At 50.5% G+C, this 23052-nt stretch overlaps 1 protein-coding gene across 1 annotated transcript; it reads right to left on the reverse strand.

The window, feature by feature from the left end:
* Positions 1-5634: 5634 nt before the first annotated feature.
* On the reverse strand, positions 5635-14543 carry Gpr83 (G protein-coupled receptor 83). The gene is made up of 4 exons (XM_051198876.1): positions 14092-14543; positions 9700-9825; positions 7492-7625; positions 5635-6259 (listed from the first exon to the last, which is right to left on the reverse strand). Exons 1-4 carry the CDS (start codon positions 14473-14475, stop codon positions 5635-5637), a joined length of 1269 nt encoding a protein of 422 aa, XP_051054833.1. The 5' UTR covers positions 14476-14543.
* Positions 14544-23052: the final 8509 nt, after the last annotated feature.

Below are 23052 nucleotides of genomic sequence, written 5' to 3' on the forward strand. Positions count from 1 at the left end.
ATTCTTGAGTAGCACAGAGAGAAAGGGAAGCATCAGGTTTTGCAGCAGGAGATAATGGAACCTTATGCTGGTAGGCAGAACTATGGCCCTTCCCCAAAATGCCCACCTTTCAATGTCCAAGACCTGAGTGTAGGTTCAGGATGGGGTGAGTTGTTTGGAAATGGATCTAAGATTTTCGCTATCCTGGATTACCCAGGTGGCTGGAACACAATCTCGCCTCCCTGAAAAATGGTGAGGGGGGGATCTCAGAAAGAGTTCAAGGGAAATGTGGTCACGGAACAGCCCAGAATAATGCTGCTGGCTTCAGAGTTGGAGGAAGGGAGCCAAGAGCCAAGGCATACACGTGGCCTCTGGAAGTTCTCAAGACCAGAGGCCTCCCCAGGACCAGCAGAAAGTGCCCCAAGTGTCAGATTTTGCAGCCCTGAAGAGCAATTTTGCTATGTAAGCCACTAGGACTGTGGTAATCTGTTATAGCAGTAATTTAAAACTAATTCAAATGCCTTCAAAATTGCAAGAGAAAATGACTTTAACCCATTACCTGAATTCAGACGCACAACTGATTAAATATGAATTCAAGCCCATTTTCAGACAAAAATAAGGTCTCGAAAAATATGAGGCCCTAAGCACCTTTTCTTAGGGAAGATGTAGTCTTCCAAACTAAGAGAACAGACCAAGACAGGACACTTGGAAGAGGCTGGGCTTGGAGGTGATGGGGGAGGAGGGCAGGTTGAGGGAACTGGGATTGACATGTAAAACAACCTAGCTGGGCTTACCTTGGAGCAAGAGGCTGCGGTTAGGTGCTGCATGTGTAGCGAGCACAGCATAGACCAGCAGGGTGCATGGTCTAACGCTCCTGAGGGCTCACACCACACAACAGGATTTAACTACTGTGCAAGATTGGGGGACAGTTAGTGACAGTGACATGGAAGCTAAGCAAAGAGCAGAGGCAAGCTCCACCTCCAGGCAAGACGGTTGTCTTGAGAAGAAAATAAATAATTGTCCCATCCTTGTTTGTCATGACTTGAATATTAAAAATAGTTTCACCAAAAATGCCTCTGACCTATTTACTAATTTATTTATTTATAACTTTAACCCATCAAATCCAATTTGTACTTCCCACACACTCCCTCCCGGGTGGGCCATCACTGGAGCACGGTTGACCAATCAGGGGTCACCGTGTTAAAGCCAATCCTCACTCTCCCTGCAGTAACTCCTCAGCTAGGAGCCTCCTGACTCCCTCCCTGCTCTGTTCTGGGATTCTGTCCGTCCAGACCCTCCACAGGGCTCCTGGAACCCCTGCTGTGTCCGGGGACACTGCCCCAGTGTAGTCCTCTGCCATCTCTGGCTCTCGCAATCTTCGGGCTCCTCTTGTGATGTGACCCCTGGGAGAAAGGGCCTGGTGATTTGTGTATTGTAAGGATCCAGATATGGGCGTAACCTAATCAGAAAGAACAGGGCAGCAGAGCGAAGGCCTGGGCCCCCGGCTCTGGTTTCGTTGGTTATTGTCTGGGGTTTTTGGTGGTGGCTTTGATGGCCACAGGGTCACGACTACAATTACAGTCTTCAGTGTAGGGCCCACTCTGAGCGGGAGCCCAGGTTTGACCTGCTCTTTGCTAAGTGGTTTGATTAATTGCTCTTAATACATATTAGATACCTTACTGCCCTAAACCAGACTGAGAACCTGGAGAAGAACCCATACCTAGCACTATGTGCACACCCTGTCCTGAGACCCACTCCGCCCCAACTGTGGCACGCAGCATAGAGTCTCGCTCACATGCAAACTGAGTGCCTTAAATCCTTCACCGACCTGACAATGGTCCCTGCTGGGCTGAATCCGGCATGAAGGAGAGGCGGTTGAGACCAATGGCTTTGTCCCTTCAAAGCTACAAATAGCCCAGCCTGGGAGACCGTTTCCTACGGCTTTGCTCACGTTAGTTAAATATCACGGCTGCGCACCCATTTTCTCTCTTCCCTAGCTACTGCTTGAAATGAGAGGGTGCACAGAGATGCTAGCCTGGCCGCATGAGTCTGCAAGCTTCAGGCTTCACTCTGAGACAGGCCTGTGTCCCCACTGAGCCGTCTGCTCAGCTCTTTCAGGGTTGGGCTGCCACGGTGGGCTCTGCATTAGTTACTTTGCTGGTTGATGTTGCCTGATCCTTGACAGAGTAACTTGAGGAAGGGTTCGCTTTGGCTTGTGGGTTTAGCCCATCATGGTGGAGAAGGCGGGACAGCACATTGCTGCATGGTGGTGGGAGCTGCCTGCTCACATCTTAGCAGACCGGGAAGCAGGGAAGGAGGAATGTTGCCATCTCACCGGCCAGCTTTCTCCTTTCCTCTCCTTAACCAGCCTAGCCCCACCCACCCCGCCCAATGGATTGTGCTGCCCACCTTAGAGTAGCTCTTCCTTCCATAGTAAATCCTCTCCGGAAGACCCTCGTAGATATATACCCAGAGGCCCAGGATGGTTACCCAGCTTGGCAACGTGCCAGGTCTCACAGGTACCAGCAGCATGGGGATGATTCTTGCCGGGCCTGTGCTCTGGAGGCAGCCATGACATGCTGCCTGACCCCCGGCCCACTGCACCCTGACCTGTGGACGCTTTAGGACTCACTCGAATGTTCCAAAATATGTCAGTCAAGGCCTAGTTTTTAGGGTTGATAACAAGCCCCCCCAATAAAACCTTGCCATCAAGACACTTTGAAGAATATGGGATCAAAATTAAAACACAAGAATCTTTTCTACACTTTCACAGAACTTGACCTCCTAGACTGTAATGCCTTTCAGTTTTGATTGTGATCTTCAGGAAGTTGTATAAGTTTTCTGAACCTCAGTTTCCTTCCCTGAGACACAGAAATACCACTGCCCACCCCAGAGAATGCGGGGGGGGGGGGCGGTGAGATCATGAGCTTGAAGCCTCAGGCAGCCACTGCCTGAAGAAACATCCACAAACCTGAGCTCACATCTCTTTCATCTTTTGCTTTTCTCTTGAATTTTCTTCTAGGTCATCGTGTCACCTTCACTTACATCTGTCATTAAAACGGGCTTTGTCAGTCGTATGAGAGGGCATCGGGTATTTCTCTATAGTGGGGCTCCGGGCCTAGCACGGCATCAATCCCCGGACACCCAGGCGAGGCTGTCTGCGCTGTACTGCCATCGAGAGCGGACTCCAGTAGCAGCTCTGTGTCCTCCCCATCACCAAAGACAGGTGTAGCTCAGGGTTCAGGCATGCATCCCAGATGTGTCACCACCAAAGAGGGCATGGCAGGTGCTGGCAAAGAGCCAGAGGCCTCTCTGCCCTTCCTGACCTTCTCTGCGCCCAGACTTCCTAAGCTAAGCCTGGGCTTCACACGGAACATCCCAGTACTCCTCATGAAATCCATGCCAATTCCTGCTCTGTTTCTTTCTTTTCTTCTGTATTTCTGAGACAGGTTTTCTCTGTGGCTTTGGAGGCTGTCCTGGAATTCGCTCTGTAGGCCAGGCTGGTCTCGAACTCATAGAGATCTGCCTGCCTCTGCCTCCCTAGTGTTGGGATTAAAGGCATGTGCCACCATGCCCAGCCTAATGGAGTTCTTTTGTTTGTTTGTTTGTTTGTTTGTTTTTTCAGACAGAGTTTCTCTGTGTAGCTTTGGAGCCTGTCCTGGAACTAGCTCTGTAGACCACGCTGACCTCGAACTCACAGAGATCTGGCGGCCTAAGGTCACCCACCAACTGTGGCCCAGTCACCAGTCCAAGAAGCACAGCCTGCACACACAGTAGAGGTTTTACTGAGCCTAGGGTGATTTACAATAAAGCACATTGCAGAGCAGATTGGACAGACTCGGGCTTCACAAAGACCACGTTCACGATTACCAGTCACATTTGCTTGGTACCATACTGAGGACCAGAAAGGGAGCAGATGGGTGTTGCAGGAGACCCAGACCTGAGGGCTGACTGGCTCTTTCTCTAGCTGCCCTCAGGGACGGATGACCAAAGCTTTTCCCCCAACCTCCAGGGGAAGACACGCAGTAAGTCCCGGCAGCCTGTCCTAAGGCTCCTAAGTACTCCAACTTTCTACCACCACATGGAAAATACAACTCCCAGTTCCCGGCTGACACGACAGGGCCTGGGCAGATCCAGAGGCTATGGCCCCTCTCCTGCTGCCCGCTCCAAGTCATTAAAACACACCTGCTGTTCCACATACATTTATCGTTTATGTTGGGAATTCTCTAGCCTTCTTTAAGAACTTCATTACAGGGAAGCAGGCAGTCAAGCCATGCTCCAGGTAGCAACTGAGAGTTCTAAACGAGACTTGATAAGCCTCTCCTCCATCCTACCCCAGTTTCCCACTCCACAAAGACACTATGTCTCTGAGACCTCTGGGCGACGAGACGGGAACCCGAAGCAGGCACAGCAGCCCCAGAGGCTGCTCTGGGCCTGGGGGCAGATTCAGTCCCGCCTGACACATCAATCGCTCCCTGGGTGGCACTGAGAGCCGCTGAGACCACATGCAAGATGAGAGGGAGGAACACAGGCCATCTGGAGTGAGACTTCTCTGACAAACGCCCCTCAAGGAACGAAGTCGCTTTAAGAAGCCCGTAGGTTTTAGGAAATGAGACATGAGTTTCCCAGGTGATGCTGACAGGGGAATCTTCTGTCAGGAATTGGTGTGAAAAAAAATCTCATCTTTCAGACAACTAAGAGAAATGCCCTGTCTAGACAGCTCGGGCAGGTGAGGTGTCTAAGCACAATTATTTCCAGCTTATTGGAAAGCAAGTTTCCCCGTTGCCCGTGAAAACAGAACAGTACTTCACCCCTCTCATTAATGGGGGTGGCGGGCAGGGCGGGGATCCTACCCCCTCTTCATCTTGATGGCTGTCACCCGGGAGAGAGCCAGGCCCCACGTATTGGCTGCAGCCTTCACCTTACCCACCTCTCTTCGGTTGTGTAGAAGGACCCCATTCATCATGCAGGACATCAGTAGTACCCTGATGTGCCCCTGTTTCTTGCCAATTATTATGATGTAAATGGACACATGTAGTTCAGGATTTTAAAAGCACACACACACACACACACACACAAAGTTACAGACAAGTTCACAGCACATTAACGGGCATTTTTACAAACTGACAGGTTAACGGGGTGATCTTAATCCACTTCTGCACTTTTCTGAACTTTTTAAAGTGGCAACACAAATCAATTTCTCTTTATTTTAAGGAGCCAAAATGGGTCCTCTCTGGTCATGGATAGAGAGAGCCATGGCCATTGAAGGTGTGTGATTACGCTTGGTCCAATGACTTCTGAGAGCCTTTGTGCCTGTTTCCCCTGGCTAGCAAAGCTGTTTTCTGGGCCCATGGATCAGGCCCGCCAACAGTATGATTCAGGTCCTCCTGTGGGTGCTCAGCAGTTGGGAGGGCTGGGTGGCAGACGCTGGAGGTGGTTGACTGAGCCAGCCTCTGTTGGAGCCGAGGTGGCTGTCACAGCTCGTGCTCAAAGATCTTGTTACAACACCTAGTGGCATCTTCCAGGTGGTATGCACACACATGGGGGAGGGAGCTGGACAGGGTCCTAGGAACCCAAGCATCTCTCTGCTTCCCTGGGACTCACTGACACTGTGAGGAGAGGACAGAGCCCTTCCCACCTCTCCCGGCCCCTCCTCTAACTCACCACCACAATGGGCCCCACGGAGGACAGATCTGTCTTCCCACACTGGATCTGGGAAGAGGGCAGGTGGCGATTTGCTACCGGAGCCCTCCGACCCTGGCTCCTCTCTGCCCACGCCACCCTGAAGGAAGGAACTGGGGAGGGCAGCCTGTCTTCCTGAGGCTTGGGTGCCCTTCGGCACACGCTCAGTAACGCCTTTAGCTCAACTCTAAAGTTCTCGTTGAGCCAGCAGTAGATGAAGGGGTTGTAGCAAGTACTGCTCATGGCAAACCAGTGGAAGGCAAAGTAGAGGGCGTTGTTGGTGTGGATGGCCTTGCTGGACAAGAGCAGGACGTAGCAGTTGAGGGGGAACCAGCAGAGGGCGAAAAGCACCACCACCAGCACCAGCATCTTCACAGTGGTCTTCTTCTTGCGTCGCAGGGCAAGGTACTGCTGTGTGGTCACGTCGCCAATGGTGTTGCACAGCCACAGCTTCTTGGCCACGCGGGCGTAGGCCACCGAGATGATGGAGAGGGGAAGCAGGTAGAGCAGGATGAAGGTGGCCAGGTCCAAGTACTTCCAGAAGAGGTCGGCCGGCTCTGGGAAGTCCGGCAGACACAGGGAACGCACAACGTCCTCGCTGGGCCAAGAGGGAGAGAAAAAGAACATGGGGACAGGGCAGACCACGAGTGGGTAGGTCAGCACTACCGTTTCCTGCCGAGGGAAGCTGGCCTCCCTACCCCAGGCTTGGGCACATCTATTACAGCCTTTTTGAAACTGTGCTCTAATCATCTCATCATGCTTGAGTCTCCCCACAGGGTAGAGCTCCTTACAGAGGATAGGAAGACTCCAGACTCTGTGTTCCCTGAACTTAACATCACCCCTTGCACACAGTGGATCCCAAGGATATTCACTGAACGAATCAACAGGTGAACGAATGGATGGATGGATGGATGGATGGATGGATGGATGGATGGATGGATGGATGAACTAAGGAAGGGAGGGAGGATACAGCAGCGTAACTGCTCAGAAAACCAGCACTTTCTTGAGGAAATCTCAGAGTCCCCTTAGTACTCAGTTCTCACGCCAAAGAGAAACTGATAAATCACTGAGGATGGAAGGTATGGAGAGTGTGTGCAAAGCAGATGCCTCTAGCCGTGTCTGTGGCTGATTAACTTTCCACACCTTCCAGAAAGAGACAGAAGAGGGAGGCAGCAGATTCCAAGGGAGTAGCTGAAGCCACTCAAAGACTCTCCTTCCCTCATAGTCTGTGCACACGGCCTGCAAGTTTGTGATGTGGAGCCGGAGAGTTAGGTGCTCAACTCGGACAAATCTCAAACGCTCAACTTGAGCTGGCTTCCTTGCATTCAGTCCACGCGGGCCCAGGCTATAATGAAGTAGATGGTAGTTTTTTTTTTTTTTAAACGAGCAGTTTCTCATTTGGTGAGAGCATATGCTAAGAACCAAACTGGGTATTGGCAGAGACACCTGTCCCAGAATCCTGCCTCAGAAGTGTATATACGCATGCTTATTTGTTTCTAGGTTCTGTGAGACTTGAAATCTTGAGCTGTGTGAGCCTATGCCTCCTGGTGGCCGAAGCTGGTAACAACTGCCTCATCCGTGCAAACAGCCTGGATGGAGAGTGAGGCAGAACTGAAGTTGAGAACTGCACAGGGAAAAACAAAACGGAGACTAAGCCTGGGCTGGGAGCTGGTAAGAACAGCTCACTGAGGCAGGTACACCGGACAGTAAGGGACACACCCAGGGGCTCCAGTGGGGCCCCTGTAATTGTGCTCCAGGTCCATCCTGGAGAAGGCCAGCATGGTGCAGCCTTCCCCGAGCCCCCAGGATGCTCCCACCAGCAGGTCTTACCTGTACTTGAAGGTAAACAGTTTCTGGCAGATGGCATGCGGCAGCGAGAAGAAGGTGGCCATGACCCAGATGACAGCGATATAGATGACACCCTTGGTGATGGAGATCCGAGGCTTCAGGGGATGCATGATGACCTAGAAAGCAAGTGAAGAGTGTCTCCCTGATGTTGGAAGCAGGTAAGAATCCAGGCCGCAAGGCTCACGGGTTACGTAAGATGGGTCTGATTTATCAGTTCCTTGGTGGCCCCTTTGAGGCATTGAAGGGAGGTCATTCTGGCCACAGCTGGGGAGAGGGGGTCACGTGGACTCTGTGGCACAGAGCAGGGTAGGGGTTGGAGGAGGGAACAGAGCTGGTGGGAGGGGCCAGGTTCAGCCCCACCTCCTGGGGATCTGACCCACCAGTGATTCCACTCTGACCACGGGCAGCAATTCCTTGTCTCTCACTGCAGAAGATTGGTTTGATGCCACCTATTAAGACCATTACTAAACCCCAACACAGACTGGCTTTCGTGCATTTCAAAGGAAGCCAGTATCAGGGTTTGGGGCCAAAATGTGTCTTGGAATTGATATTGTGTACCAGTCAATCTTCTGAGAAGCTTAAATAAAGATGGAAGTTAAAATGGCTTCCTTTTGTGAGACGGGGCTCTGCAGCAGAGGCACCAGAGCTCTGGCTGAAGCAGTGGAGGTTGATGGGGTAGTAATAGCCGTGTGCAGTTTTCTCAGCTGGCTTGGATGCATCTGACCGTGTGAAGACCCAATGCTAACATGATCATGGCACTTTGGAAGCAGAGGGATCAAAAATATGGGCAGTCCGTACCTCGTCTGATGTGCAAACCCCTTAAAAAACGTCCTTATCAAGTTGTTACTCAGATCACTTAGATGTGGCTGCTGACACAAGACAGTATGTCCTAGGCGGCTCTGTCCACTTGGGCCATTTATTTCTACTAGGAAATTGTTCCTCACACTGCAGGATGCTTTTAGTGTGGGTCTTTGAAGCCATTTCTCTATTGGTCCTTATGCTTCTCAGGGTCACCTCAGAGCAAAGCTCGGTTCTCTTTGTCCTCAGGATATTTGCCTTGAGGGTCTGTTTAAAATCATCATAGAGCAGGGTAGTCTAGTGGCCACAGAATGCCTTGGAGCCAGACAGATGCTGGTCCTCATTTTAACCCGGTCACATGAGCACGGGGAAGCTACATGTGAATTTCTGAACCCGTTTCCTAGTTTAACATGGTCTAACTCAGTGCTTCTCAACCTGTGGGTCAGGACCGTCAGAAACGCGTATTTCTGATGGTCTTAGGAACTGAGACATCGCTCAGCAATAAAATTACAGCTAAGAAGTAGCAACGGGTGGGGTGTTGGTGGCACACACTTTTAATCCCAGCATTTGGGAGGCAGAGACAGGCGGATCTCTGTGAGTTCAAGGCCAGTCTGGTCTACAGAGTGAGTTCCAGGACAGCTGGAGCTATACTGAGACACCCTATTTCAGGGAAGGAGAGAGAGAGAGAGGGAGGGAGGGAGGGAAAGAGGGAGGGAGGGAGGGAGGGAGGGAGAGAGGAGGAAGAATAAGGAGGAGGAAATAAAAACCATTTTACAGTTGGGGCCACCACAACATGAGGGACTGTATTAAAGGGTCACCACATTCGGAAGTTTGAGAAACAGAAATAATCAGAAACTTGTGCTAATGGACCATGCACTTAGTAGGTGCAATGTACCTGGCCCAGAGCTGGCCTCTTTCACAACGGGTGTCTTTGGGAGTCTACCACCCCTGGGGCGTCATCCCATGTCCTCACTCCAGTGCCACCACCCCTTACCCCTCTGGCTATCAGGACGCCTGTGTGTTCCTCCCACACAGTCTGGGCCGGAGACTCGCCGTCTCCTGCTAGCAAGTACCCTCTGATCTGCCGTTATTTTCTTCTTCCTTTTCATCTGTAATCTTCCGGGTTTGATGTTCTACCACCAAAATAATTCATCAAATTTAGACGTGGGAAATGCCGGTAGTGAATCTTAACTTCAACAACAAAGTAGAAATAACCTTTTGCAACTAGCAAAGGGTTTAATATGCCTCATGCCCTTGCCAATTGATCAACAAGGAGACGCGTGCACACTGAGCTGCTGGGCGGAGCGAGTCACTGCTGTGAAAGCGTTCCTTGCAGACACCAGGCAGGCATAACCAGAGAGGAGAGGATGGTGCCAGGGATAGGTGCCTCACCTGGTGACGGTCTACGGCAATGGCTGTCAGTGTCAGAGCTGACACATGCAGAGAACAGTACTGGGCAAAGCGGCTGACATGGCACATTCCCTTTCCAAACACCCATGTGCTGTTCACAAAGCGGACCTGCGGGTAGAATACAGGCGTCCATCAGGGTGGTGGACAGGATGGGTAGAACGGCATGAACTGGATGGGTAGGCCTTGACCGATACCCAGCTCCACCTCTCAAGCCGTCTCTGAAGAGCATCTCTTCAGGCGGTCCCTCGGTTCCCCCAGCTACTGGGGCAAAGCGCAGGCCTCGTGGCCTTCCCCAGCCTAACCCCTTCCTTTCCATTGAGGTCACCAAGCCCCAGTCGTGGGCCTGACCATCAAGTGTCAGAAGAGCTTGGGGAAATGTGGCCTTTCCACAACATCTACTGCTGTGCAGCCTTAGCAGATAAGCCCTGCTAACCACAGTTTTCCCATTTGCAGAAAATGGTTTTAAAATCCTTACCTGAAAGGTTTATTATAAAATCTGTAAAGATGGGAGAAAATGCCCAGCAAATTGTTAGGAGGTGATTATTAGAAATCGGAAGCTGGCATTTTTAAGTGTAATAAAATTCTTGGCTGAAAGGAACCCGGCCTAATGGGGAAACATCTTCAAAAAGTCACAATACAGCATGTCAGCTCTGTGTGTGTGTGTGTGTGTGTGTGTGTGTATGTATGTATGTCAGCTGTGTGTGTGTGTGTGAGCTGTGTGTGTGAGAGAGAGCTGTGTGTGTGTCAGCTGTGTGTGTATGTGTGTGTGTCAGCTGTGTGTGTGAGAGAGAGCTGTGTGTGTGTCAGCTGTGTGTGTATGTGTGTGTGTGTATCAGCTGTGTGTGTATGTATGTCAGCTGTGTGTGTGTGAGCTGTGTGTGTGAGAGAGAGCTGTGTGTGTGTCAGCTGTGTGTGTGTGAGCTGTGTGTGTGTGAGAGAGAGCTGTGTGTGTGTGTCAGCTGTGTGTGTGTATATCAGCTGTGTGTGTGTATGTCAGCTGTGTGTGAGAGAGCTGTGTGTGTGTGTCAGCTGTGTGTGTATGTGTGCGTGTATGTCAGCTGTGTGTGTGAGAGAGAGCTGTGTGTGTGTCAGCTGTGTGTGTATGTGTGTGTGTATGTCAGCTGTGTGTGTGAGAGAGAGCTGTGTGTGTGTGAGCTGTGTGTGTGTCAGTTGTGTGTGTATGTGTGTGTGTATATCAGCTGTGTGTGAGAGAGAGAGAGCTGTGTGTGTGTGTATGTCAGCTGTGTGTGTGTGTGTGAGAGCTGTGTGTGTGTGTATGTCAGCTGTGTGTGTGTGTATCAGCTGTGTGTGTATGTCGGCTGTGTGTGTGTGTGTGAGAGCTGTGTGTGTGTGTGTCAGCTGTGTGTGTGTGTATGTCAGCTGTGTGTGTGAGAGCTGTGTGTGTGTGTCAGCTGTGTGTGTGTTTGTGTGTGTGTGTGTGTGTGCCAAGTCAGAGCTCACACACAGATGTGAGCGATCCACCACTGAGCTACACCCCAGCTCCTTGTCTATGCCAACCTTGCAGCTGATCGTCTGGCAGGAAGACACAGGGGAAGGTGAAGTTAGGATGGAGACAGCAGCAAACTGGGCCGTGTGCTCCCTCAGGCCTGGAGCAGCTGCTGAGAGGAATGAGTCCAGGAGAGTTGCAGCATCAACTCTGACCAAGGCACACCTGACCTGGGAGGGGAGTGAGTGTACAGAGTGCCCATCAGAGGGTCCGACCCAGGGCAGATGGGTCACTGGGTGGGGGCGGAGCCGGCACAGGAAGAGAAAGCCAGAGTTCTCTCATGACTTGGATTTACAGTGCAGAGTTTGCCACTTCCTGTTTTCACCTTAGTGGACCGGTAGGTGAAGGACAGATCAGAGGATGGGCCAGCCTTGACTGACACACGGTTATGCCTCTATTTGGTATCTACGGAACATTGTCTCAGGAGGCTTCTTAGCCCTCCCAGCCAAGAAATATTGCAGGTGCTGAAATGTGGCTCATTGGGCTTCCCGCAGAATAGCTTATGCGTTCCCAGTCTGGAGTCTGAGTCTTCACGCCCTGCATCTGTGAAGCAGGCTCACACTGTCACGTGTGATTATGAAAACCATGTGTGTAGAATGCAAACGTCGTGCCTACTTAGCAAGTACCCTAGCCTCTAAACTGTGACTACATGGGGGCTTTAAGATGAGCAGGTACTCATGTGTGGAGACTGTGAACTTTGGACCAGGGTCTGTTGGGAAGTGAGGAATGTGGTGTTTGCCTAGCAAGTATACAGCAAAGTTGGCTCAAGTTTGGCTACATCTCCTTCCTCAGGGAAACAGAAGATCCAGGGCTTGGTCCTGAGGCTGAGTGGAACCATGGAGGCTACAAACAAGCTGTCTTCAGCCCCTCTGCCTCCCGCCCGCAGAGAGCAAAGGCCACCACCCGTTACCGCCTCCCAGAAGCTCCCTGCTCACCCAGACAGACAGGGTTGCTTCAGGAGGTCCAGGCCGGCCACAAGGCCCAGCTACTCTTTGTGACCCAGCTCAGCTGATGTGACTTTTGTTTCTGCCCCTCCCCTTCACCCAGCTTCTCAGGGTTCTCTCAGTGCAGGGTGAGCTCCATGGGTCCTCTCTTCGCTCAGCTTGAGCTCCAGGGGTCCTCTCTTCGCTCAGCTTGAGCTCCAGGGGTCCTCTCTTCACTCAGCTTGAGCTCCAGGGGTCCTCTCTTCGCTCAGCTTGCCCCTCTGTACTGTGTACGCTGGCCATTCATCTCAGCCCAGGGGATCCGGCGGCTCTTGCAGAGCTGTCCAAATGTCGCATCCTTTGCAACGTCTCCTTTGACCCTGCCTCCTCCAGGCCCCAGTACACTGTCTGCATGTCTCTGCCTCGGGAGCCATCAGCAAGTGTTTCTTATTGTCTCCATGCTGGCTGCAGAAGAGGGGCTCAGGAGGAGGTGACTGTCACCAAGCAGCCAAAGGCAATGCCTTACCCAGTCGGAAGGCTGTGCTGAGACGGTGGAGGGATTTGAAGATCCCCTCTCTCTGTTTTCACCATCTGTGTGCACACGGCAACACCCTGGAGGCTGTAAGGGAGCTTGGACTGGGGATGTTCCATGGGTCAGGTTCAAAGCCAGGCTGCTGTAGCTTGTCATGAAGGAAGGGTATATCTGACCCTGCAGCCTACCTCATCCAAGACCCACCCCAGCTTGCCCTTTCTCTGCTGAGAAGCCAAGGCACAAACCACAGAGAGCCAAGAAGCAGCTTTTCTAGGGGTCAGGAAGGCACGGGGGCATTATTGGGAAGCTCTGTGCCCCTGGCCAGAGCCTAGAGGACCCTGAGAGGCCACCAATTGGCTAGAATAGGCAGAAGGAAGTTGGTGTCCGGGAGTGGCGGAAGCGGAACACGAGCCGGGAGTCCCCACCCCCCACTGGTGGCTTAGTGGACACGCCAGTGGACTCCAGTGAAAGGCCCGGGTGTCCTGGCCCAGCAGGTGGCCTCGGATAAGAACTGGACGTCTGCGCCTTGGCTTTCTTATATTATGTGACTATGCTCTCATAAGGGAGAGTGGAAGAGACAGCTTTGAAGATGGAAAATTTGGGAGGGTATCACATGGGCCATGGGCTTGCAAGGATCCATCTACCTATATTTTTGTTATCTGTCATTTGTGTATGAGATATTAGATAGATAGACAGATAGACAGACAGGTAGACAGACAAACATTCTGCTTGGCTCTAATAACAAGCTCTAGTTATTCCAAACATTGGAAAGGATGGGGCGGTGCTTTAGAGATAGGCTGCCTGTTGCTGGGATTGCTCAGCCACAGCCTCGCTGTTTCAGGCAGTGAGCTCCCTGGTCACTAAGGGACAGAAGCAGCACCAGTAATGCCAAAGGGTGGAGGAGGCTCAGGGACGGAGTGAATGTCCCAGGCCCCAGGCTCCAGGCCACCTTCATGCTATTCCTCCCAGCATGAGCCTCCCACGGCCCCGACAAGCCACCGAGAGACACAGCTTAACCCACCAGCATCAAGAAAGACACTTGAGACTCTACCAACAACTAACAGTTGCTGCTTCAGGTGACCTCCACCCCCAAGTGGGCCCTGACAGGTGGGAGGCAGGCTTTTCACAGGCAGACTTGAGGGACACGACCTGACCTAATAATCTCCGCTGTCCTCGCAGGGACCTGATTTACTGCGGCGCTCATTCCAAATGCCTGTGGCCAGAGAGGTTACACAGTGAATGGCCACCCCTTTAGAGCCAACTGCAGGCACTTGACTCAGTGCTACCAGCTGCAGAAACTCTGGCTTGGAAAGGAAGGGGGAGGGGGAGGAAGGGGAGACAGAATGACCGGAGGAGAGAGAGTAGACCCGCGCTTCAGGAAAGAGAGGGAGCCCGCGAGGATCAGTCCTTACCAAAGTGAATGGTGTGTTGAGCAACGTGATCATGATGTCTGCCACTGCCAGGTTGACGATGAAGAGGCTGGTGGCAGAGTGCATGCGCTGGTTCTTGAAGATGACATGACAGACTAGAACATTGCCAAAGAGCGAGAAGACGATGATGAAGGAGTAGGCCACGATGAGCAAGGCTTTCACCGTGGGGTTCTGAGACTCGGCCCCGTAGCGTCTCCTGCCCACGAAGTTTTGCCAGTCGGAGAAAGTGTAGTTGGTCCAGAAGTGTGAGGCATTGGGACCCGGCAGGGATGCCTCCATGCTGGGATGCTCGGTGCCGACCTGCGGCTGCTCAGTGCCTCGCACGGAGGACAGCAGAAAGAGCAGCAGGACAGGAGGGAGCATCATGCCCAGCCACTGTGCACAGCCCTGAGCACAAGGGTCAGACTCCCCGCCGGGCTCGGTGCCTGAAGGCTGGGCGCCGCGCGCTCGGCGCACCGGGTTGCAGGGCTCCGCAAGGAAGAAGGGAGGGCGCGAGGGGCGCGGAGCACAGAGGAAGAAGCCCCGACCTGCGAGGAACCTGGACCACGCCGGGTCCCTACCCGAGAGGCAGCCGGGATCCGCGGGGAGTCGGGACCGCAGAGGGAACTCCGGAACGCAGAGAGACTCGGGATCGCGCAGGCTGCCGCCCGCCTCGGTCACCCCAGCCCTCGGTGGTGCTCCCCCGGTTCTAACAGCACTTTTATACCTCTGCTCGCGCAGGGGCCAGCGCGCCTCCGCCTATCGGGCTGCGCAGCGCCTCTTCCTCTCTCCCCTCCAGTGACGCGCTGGCTCCAGCTGCGCCTCTCCCGGCTTGAGTCCTCAGCGCAGCCTGCACTGGCCCCCAGCACTGCAGCCCGGTCTTGGGCAACCCCCTCCCTCATGCTCACCAGCTTTCTGTGCAGCAAGCCAGGGAACAGGTGCAAGTAGCCTTGGGGGACTACGTGAAGTCACACTGCAAGGCTGGGTTTGTGCAGTCCAAGGATACGCCACTCTGGTTTCCATCTGAACTGTATGTAGCCTTGGCACCTTGGCCCTGAGGAGGCTCCTAATCCAGCTGGATCCTTGGATGCCGCAAACCCTGAAACAGACCTGGAATATTTCTTCCCTAACCAGACCTTGGACTCAGAGCCCGGCTTAGTCAAGGCCTATTGACTCACTGACAGTCCTTGAGGGTGCGACATGGATGCTGATGTCTTCAAAGAAAACTCGGAACACCTTCTCACACAGCCAGCAAGGAGAAGAAAGAGCGAGTTTACTCTGTGTCCACTCCTCTGGAAACAGTTGCTTTGGTACGATAGAGTTAGGGAAGCTTCCCCTGGACCACCCACGAGTCTCTCCCATAAGACTATTTACATTTTGTTAAAAAACTATAGTCAGCACCCAAAGTAGTGGGTTTCATTATGAGATTCGCATGCATATGTATCATTATAGTTCACTCTTATTCACCCTCCTCCTGGTTTCCCATCCCCCCCCCTTCTTCTGGCAAAATAGTTCTCATTTTTATTGCATTGGTTTGCTCGCTTGGCCTCTTCAGTCCCTTCCTACTTGTGTATAGACCATCGTACCTGCTAATTCTCTCAGTTACGCCTTTGGAGATTGCTGTCTGTCTCTGCTGAGCAATCCTCAGGTAGAGACTGGAATACAAATGCTTCCAACACAGGTGCCCTCTGAGCTTTCACTTGGACCCAAGAAAGCATGCATTTTGTCTAACCCAACCCCTGAAAAGCAGGCCCCTCCCACCAAGGCTCCAGTCATCTCTCTCTTAGGACCTTTGCCAGGAACAGTGGGCATTGCCTGCACATTCTCTGTAGCTTCAGGGGCACAGACCAAGCTCTCTTGCTGATAAGCAATTTGAAATGGGTCTAATAAATGTCAGCATCATGAAATACAAAATGCACTTACCTGGGTTGGAGAGAGTCAGGGAAGTCTTCCCATGGCAAGTGACACTTAGCCCAGTCCTTTAGGAGAACAGTCATGGCAGAGGCAGAGTGGAGTTCTCCACAGGGAATGGCCCACCCATGTAAACGCTTCCCTTCATATGAGTTACTGGGAGCATAGTGTCTCTTCACAGAAATACAACACTGACTAACAGGAAAGTTGGTATCAGGAGTGGGGTATTGCTGTGATAGGTTTTACCATACTGCTTGTTGGTAGAATGTGGACTTTGGGACTCTGGATTAGGAAAGCAGTTTAAAATTTTGAGCAGGGCTTAATGGGCCATACTAGTAAGCATGTGGAAGAGGGTAGTGTGGAGAGCTGTGTAGATTATGACGACCTAGCTCAAGAGGGTTCAGAGGAGAGTATTCATAAGGGACTTGCAGACAGTTTTTCTGATATTTTTAGCCAAGAAGTGGCTGCTTTTCTCCCTTGTCCTAAAAATCTGCCTGAGCCGGGAGAGGGAACTGGGATCGACATGTAAAATAATAAATTAAATTTAAAAAAAATGCTTTGACTTCAAAATTTAAATTCAAGGACAAGTTACTGGGGAAAAGGATTTCTATTTTTGTTTCCAGAGAAAATGAAAAGCTGTGGATACCTTCCAGACTAATGTGGTTTGATCACGACAGACCACCTGAAACAGAGTACCAGGTGATCCTACATTCAAAACAGCTGGACAAAACAGCCTTACAGACTACAGCCAGGATTTCTGCATCTTCTTAGAATCCCCCATGACAGCGCCCCCTATCAGCAGGAAGTAGTTTGGAAATAACGACGCCCAAATTCCCAAATATTGTCTATAAATGTTTGTTTTCATTTAAACGGACTTGGTTATATAAAATAAATTTAAAAAAAGAAAAAAAAGAAAACTTTTGGGTTAATAGTGTTAGCAAAGGAGATTTCAAAACAGCCCAGTATCGACTCTGTCATGTGGTTATTAGTGGTCTCTTATGCAGATTTATAACCACAATGAGCAAGCTGAGCAAGGAAAAAAACCAAAATATAGTGTTTGAGGGGAACAGGAGTACCAGGAAGTGTAGTAGAGCTAAGCCCAGTGTTCAAAGAGGTGCAACGTGTAAAGAAAAGCCTGATGCTAAATGGAATAGAAAATAGTGACCTCGGGGCAAGGCGCCACCCAGCTAAGCTAAGCCTCCAACTTGTGGAAAGGGATTAAAGAAAAGCTTTAGCACTGAAGGAAATGATCAACATCGGAAAGCTTATGAAGATGTAATTCTCAGAGAGGGCCATGTTCCATCCCTCCACCCCCCCCCAGCCCCGCAAGCAGCAGAACTTGGTAGGTTCAGCCATGTGGTTCTGGTTTTAGAACCAAGGATACAAGAAAGAGGCCAAAGGAGCAAAGTAACCGCTAAGAGCTCACATCCTGATGCACAACTAGGAATGCCATGGGTCTTTTGGTTCTTCAAAGCCTGTCCCCTGACACCTCTTCCAAGGTCACACCAATTCTGAAACAGTTTATCAACTGGAGACAAATTCCAATATGTGAGTCTATAGGAACCGTTCACATTCAAACCACTGCAGGGGATTTACTGTATTGGCTCACACGCCTGGAGGCTAGCCAGTATGCAAGGTTAGTCCAGGAAGCCGAAAGCATCCAAATACAGGACCCAATGATTCGGCTCAGCACGAAGCTGAAGGCCTAGGGCCATCAGGGAACATGTGCTTTGAGTCTGCAACGCAGGGCTGAAGGAGCCGGAGTCTGATGTCCCTAGTGATGGCAGTTCACCAGACACACTCACTCAGAAACAGTAGAGCTCGCACCTGTGGCGGACATCCTCTTCATTTCAGCCATCGGGGTTGCCCAGCCTAATGAATGGTTCTGCCCACATGCAGGGTAGGCCTTTCCCCATCAGCTTCACAGCCATTTCAGACACACAGGTGTATTTTATTACTTTCCCGGGCTCCCTTCAATCCAGTCAAGCTGCCAACCATGATTACCTATCACAGGTAACATTCTTGAAAAGGAGCCCAAGAAGCTGGAAATACCAACTACTGCTGAAGAATGCTCAAATGTATGCAACTCAGGCAAAGCATGACTCTGCAGCCAGAGTCTAAGAGTATGCTTAGCATAAGGGAAAAGGAGGAGACATACTCAAGGCCTGCCGACAGCTTGTGAATCCAGAATGAGCTGCACGTGGTTAGAATGTTCCACTGTGGGTGAGTCTCACCCCGCAGTCCCAGTTGGCCTGGAGCTTGTCCCACAGATCAGACTGGTCTCTCCCTGTACCCAACACCATGGCACAATCAGTCTTGAGCTCACTTGGTTGGGGTGAGGGATTTCTAAGGTTCAGGACCCTGATGAGTTGACATTTGTCTAAGGGTGTCTTGGTGTAAAGGGTGGGTGTGAGCTGGGCTAAGGGACATCCAGTAATCTTATCTACAGGTTGGAATGTTGGGTGTTTTCCCCTTGGTTGTTGCATCCCTGGGTGGTGTCTGGATAGTCCCCATTTGTGGTCTTTCCTGGAGCCATAGGGTAGACTGAATCTCAGGCCTACTCTTTGACTGGCTGGTCTCTATTGACCCTGTCATGGCTGGGCCCTCCATCTCCTGAGTGTTAGAGTGTGTGTGTGGGGGGAGGGGGGAGTGTTTAGGATGCCACGGCATATGCATACACGCCAAAGGACAACCCTGAAGAGTTGGTTCCATCCTTCCACCTTTACTTGGGTCACCAGGGTTGCATGACAGGCATCTTTACACACTCAGCCAACTCACAAGCCCACTCTCCACTTTTATGTGTAAGTTTTGGAAATGGTGGCCTGAGGCTTGAGCCAGCTCGCATCAAACTATCTCATTAGTAATGCAGCATAAGCTGGATACATCCACAGCATGGCTATGTAGTTTCCAGGGTACCATCCTCCATGACCGGCTTCTCTTGATTCAAATATACCTTTGGGTGACCTCACACACCCCCATTGGTTTAGCATTTCATCACTCACCAGACTCAAGACCTGCATCTCCCTGGCCATCTCTCTACAAAAGGCCGGGCCTGGACATTTTCACCTGAAATACTCACTCTCAGCAGGGAGCTGCAAACCAGACTCATCCTCTCCCATCCTCCCCTAACCCTCTCACACCTCTCCCGTCTAACCTAGTGAGGGTTTGGGGTTGCCCACATCTCAGCTGTTTCCTGAAGCCCTTGACCACATGACCATTGCCTCTGCCATGAGGACCAGAAACAACCTTGCGTGTGTGCATATCTGTACATATGTGAGCATATGTATGGAGACCAGAAGACAGCCTTGGTGTCATTCTTTGGCACTATTCACCTTGCTTTTTGAGACAAGACCATCTTTCTCTGGGACCTGGAACTCACCAAGTAGGCTAGGCTACTTGGACAGCCAGCCTCCAGGTCTCTTGTGGTGGGATAGCAAACTAACTTTTCTAAATGAGTTCTGTGGCTCTAACATGTCCTCACGCATGCATGAGCATCGAGGCATCTCTGCAGCCCCGTTCTGAGGTGGCCTCCTCACTGAAGAATCTCTAGAGCCCTTCCCCACCGATGCGAAGGACAGTAAGGCAAGAGCTCCCAAATCTCCCGGTAGAGGAGTGCTCTCTAGCACAACACCTCATTCTCGTCTGCCTGCCCTGTCATCTTGCTATAGCTGCGCAGCTGTCTTTCCCACTACGCCGTTGATTTCCCCTGGTCAAGAACCTTCTTATTCCTAACACCTCCTACATGCAGTGCAGAACCCAGGGCGGGGAATATCCCGAGGCAGTCAGGGTACCAGGACGCAAACTACCATTCCCGGATATTAGGACCCAGCAGCTAGGAATACATGCTACATATTCCAGAGGGCCAGAACTCAAATCCAAGCACTCATAAAAGCCAGCATAGTCACATGAATAACTGCCACCCCAAAATGGGGGGATGGAGGCGAGAGGCTCGCTGGGGAGCTGGGATTACTAGCTTCAGGCTTAGCCAAAACAAATAAGCAAACAAATAAGGAACTAACCACGGTTTCCAGGTGCAGCGAAAGACCGCTTCAAGGTAGAGAGTGGCAGAGAACATCTGGCTTCCGGTTTGGGTCTCCATGTACACCTGAACAAGTGTGTGTGCATATGTATACTCCATAAACACATACATACACATCACACGCATATCACACACACACACATATGTACTTGTACATGAGAAAGTTAAAAAGCACGTAACCCTCCACCTTCTACAATGACTACTTTCCGATTCTGCTGCTGGCTGACCACTTGGACGGTTCGTCATCAGGTCTTGGATGGAACAGACAGTCCCTGTACGGTAGAGCCATGGAACTGGTGTTTCGGGGAATTACAATTCCACGTTGACTCTTTTTTTTTTTTTTTTTTTCCAGCATCAGTTCTAATTTTATGCTAATCGCCATTGAGCTATTTTTCTACTTCATTTATTCCTGCTGTGAGCTTTGTCTCAAATAAGACCCTCAGAATGTGACGGAGGAGAATTAACCAGGAGTCTTAAGCCACTTGAGTAACACTGAGCTTCACAGAGGAAGAATGATTAAAGTGTTTTTAAAAGTACCAAACCAAAATTGTGTTAAAGCTGATTCTAGGTGGGGCCACCATGGGGATGGCTCAGTGGGTAAAGCTGCTTGCTGTCAATCCCAAGACCGCGAGTTCCTCTCTCTCTCTCTCTCTCTCTCTCACACACACACACACACACACACACACAAACACTCACTGAACAAGTGCAATTTAAAAACGAAACAAAGTATTTTAAAAAGATGTTTCTGGAAAGCACTAATGGACAGATGTGCAGTCACCCTCTGCAGATGAAGCTACAGCTGTCATTTGACACACACTTTTGAAAAAATGCTTTAATAAGACTTGTAAAAAATACCATTTGGGAGCATCAATTCTGAGTTCAGGAAGGAAAACTTGTCTTCCTTCATATTCATTTTATAGACTTCTATTTTATAAGATTCACACCATGATAAAGACAAATTCTAGCAATTATACTTGAAAAGCCTGCTTGCAGGCAATGGACTGAGAATGGCCACTGCGGTCGGAAGCCTGGTGACCACATTTCAGACAGAGTTAAGAAAGGCTCACCATGCAACAAACACACACACCAGAATGTGAGTCAGAGTTCGGCCCATCAGTCAGACTATTCCAAAAATTCACTTGACATTTTGAAAGACTGTGATTAAGGGTAGGGTAATAAAACATAATTTAAATTATGTGAGAAAAACAACCATACCATTTATATGACACCTAGTGGCTTAATTGCTAAATAAAAATTCTGAACACCAAGTGAGTTCTACAAGGTTCGTGGACCCCCAGCTGAACCCACCCTGCCCTCTCCTCCTGGACCAGGCTGGACTCGCCTGCCCTCTCCTCCACACCAGCCTTTTTGCGTGGTGTAATCGCTGGCTCTAGATGGCTTCTCTCACAGCTTTCTTAAGGGCAGGCGCCTGCTCCTGCCTTTTATGCCATGACTTGGCATGATGCCTGGCACAGAGCCAGCTCTTACTAAACACTTAATGTAAGAATACAAGAAAACATAGACAGTGTTAAAAGAAAAGCATGCAGAGTGTTCAGGGAAGCCCAACAGAGTTGCTAGCTTCTCCCTCCCTCTGACAACAGACGGCGTATCTGCAGGAAGTACTGGAATAGACTAGAATCCTCTCTGCAAGCCTCTGTTGTCTGAGTAATAAAAGCCTCTTTTTCCTAGATATAATTGGTATTTATGAAAAAAGAAAACCCTGAGAAATACCAAAGAACACAAAGAATACACCACAGAGCTGGAGAGACAGCTCAGTAGCTGAGTGCATGGCTGCTCTTGCAGGGGACAAGCTTACGTCCTAGCCTCCACGGAAGTAGACAGGGCCACTGTAACTCCAGCTCCAGGGGACGGCGACCCCCTGTGTCCTCTCAAGAGACCTGCACTCGGGGCACACTTATAACACAATATTACTACTAACATTGTGGTGCCCTGTGTGTGTGTGTGTGTGTGTGTGTGTATTCTGTAATATTAATTTTATCAGTTTCATGTCAGGGTTGTATTACTGTTGAGCATTTCCCCCATTACCAAGTTTTTTTTTTTTTCAAAAACTTTAATTCTAAGATTAAAACTTGAAAGAAATTAAATTTTTCTTTTAAATGACTAGATAGGTTGGGTGGTGGTGGCACACACCTTTAATTCCAGCACTTGGGAGGCTGAAGAACGAAGATCTCTGTGAGTTCAAGGCCAGCTCCAGGACAGCCAGGGCAACACAGACAAACCCTGTCCACCCTCCCCCCAAAGGGCTGGGTAGTATTTTATCTTGTGGAATGCCACAACGTAATATAGTTTTCACTGTTGTGAGTGACCACTGGTAATCTTTCTAGAGTTGTTACATGGAAACTTACATTCATCTCCCAGATTCATTAATTTCCTATCCACTGCTCCAGATTAGAGGCTGGGATAGAGCCCAAAGCTCAGCATTCGAGGTAACTTGTGGTAATTTGCTAGGCTGCTTGGTGGGAAGGATACATCCTTTTATACTCCCACCAGCACCAGGAGAGAACACTGAGTCCGTACCACACCTAGTATTTCTCGGTGAAATGAATTGTAAAAGGATGCTTCCATTGATTCAGGGCTCCAAAACCCTTCCTCACCCATAAGCTAATGGTGAGGTGGCTGGTCAGTGAGACCTGGGTGTCCACCTTCCGGTAATTAGAGTTGCGTGATTCATCCAAGACAGTTCTGGAGCACTGTTTTCCCTTAGTCAATAAAAATACCCACCTTAGTGGGCTTTGCGGTAACCCAGGGCAGGTCCGGCTCTGGAATTCAATACTGAAGGACAACACTGTATACGCATCGTCTTGCGGTTTCTTTTGCTGTGAAGACACACCATGACCATGGCAACTCTTACAAAGGGAAACATTTAATTGGGCTGGCTGGCTTTCAGTTTCTTCACAGCACCATGTGGTGGTGTGGAGGCAGACACGGTGCTGGAGAAGGAGCTCAGAGTCCTACATCTTGATCTGCAGGCCACAGGGAGTGACCTGCTATAC

The sequence above is a fragment of the Phodopus roborovskii genome, unplaced genomic scaffold (assembly GCF_943737965.1).
Source record: "Phodopus roborovskii unplaced genomic scaffold, PHOROB, whole genome shotgun sequence".
NCBI classification, from domain to species: Eukaryota; Metazoa; Chordata; class Mammalia; order Rodentia; family Cricetidae; genus Phodopus; species Phodopus roborovskii.

Bases quoted from the DNA above. Each gene is read 5' to 3' on its own strand.
- Gpr83 (XM_051198876.1), bottom strand. From the start codon at position 14,475: ATGATGCTCCCTCCTGTCCTGCTGCTCTTTCTGCTGTCCTCCGTGCGA. The intron at 9,826-14,091 runs GTAAGGACTGAT...TTCTACCCGCAG, and splicing joins TCAACACACCATTCACTTTG to GTCCGCTTTGTGAACAGCAC. The intron at 7,626-9,699 runs GTGAGGCACCTA...CTTGCTTTCTAG, and splicing joins TTGCCGTAGACCGTCACCAG to GTCATCATGCATCCCCTGAA.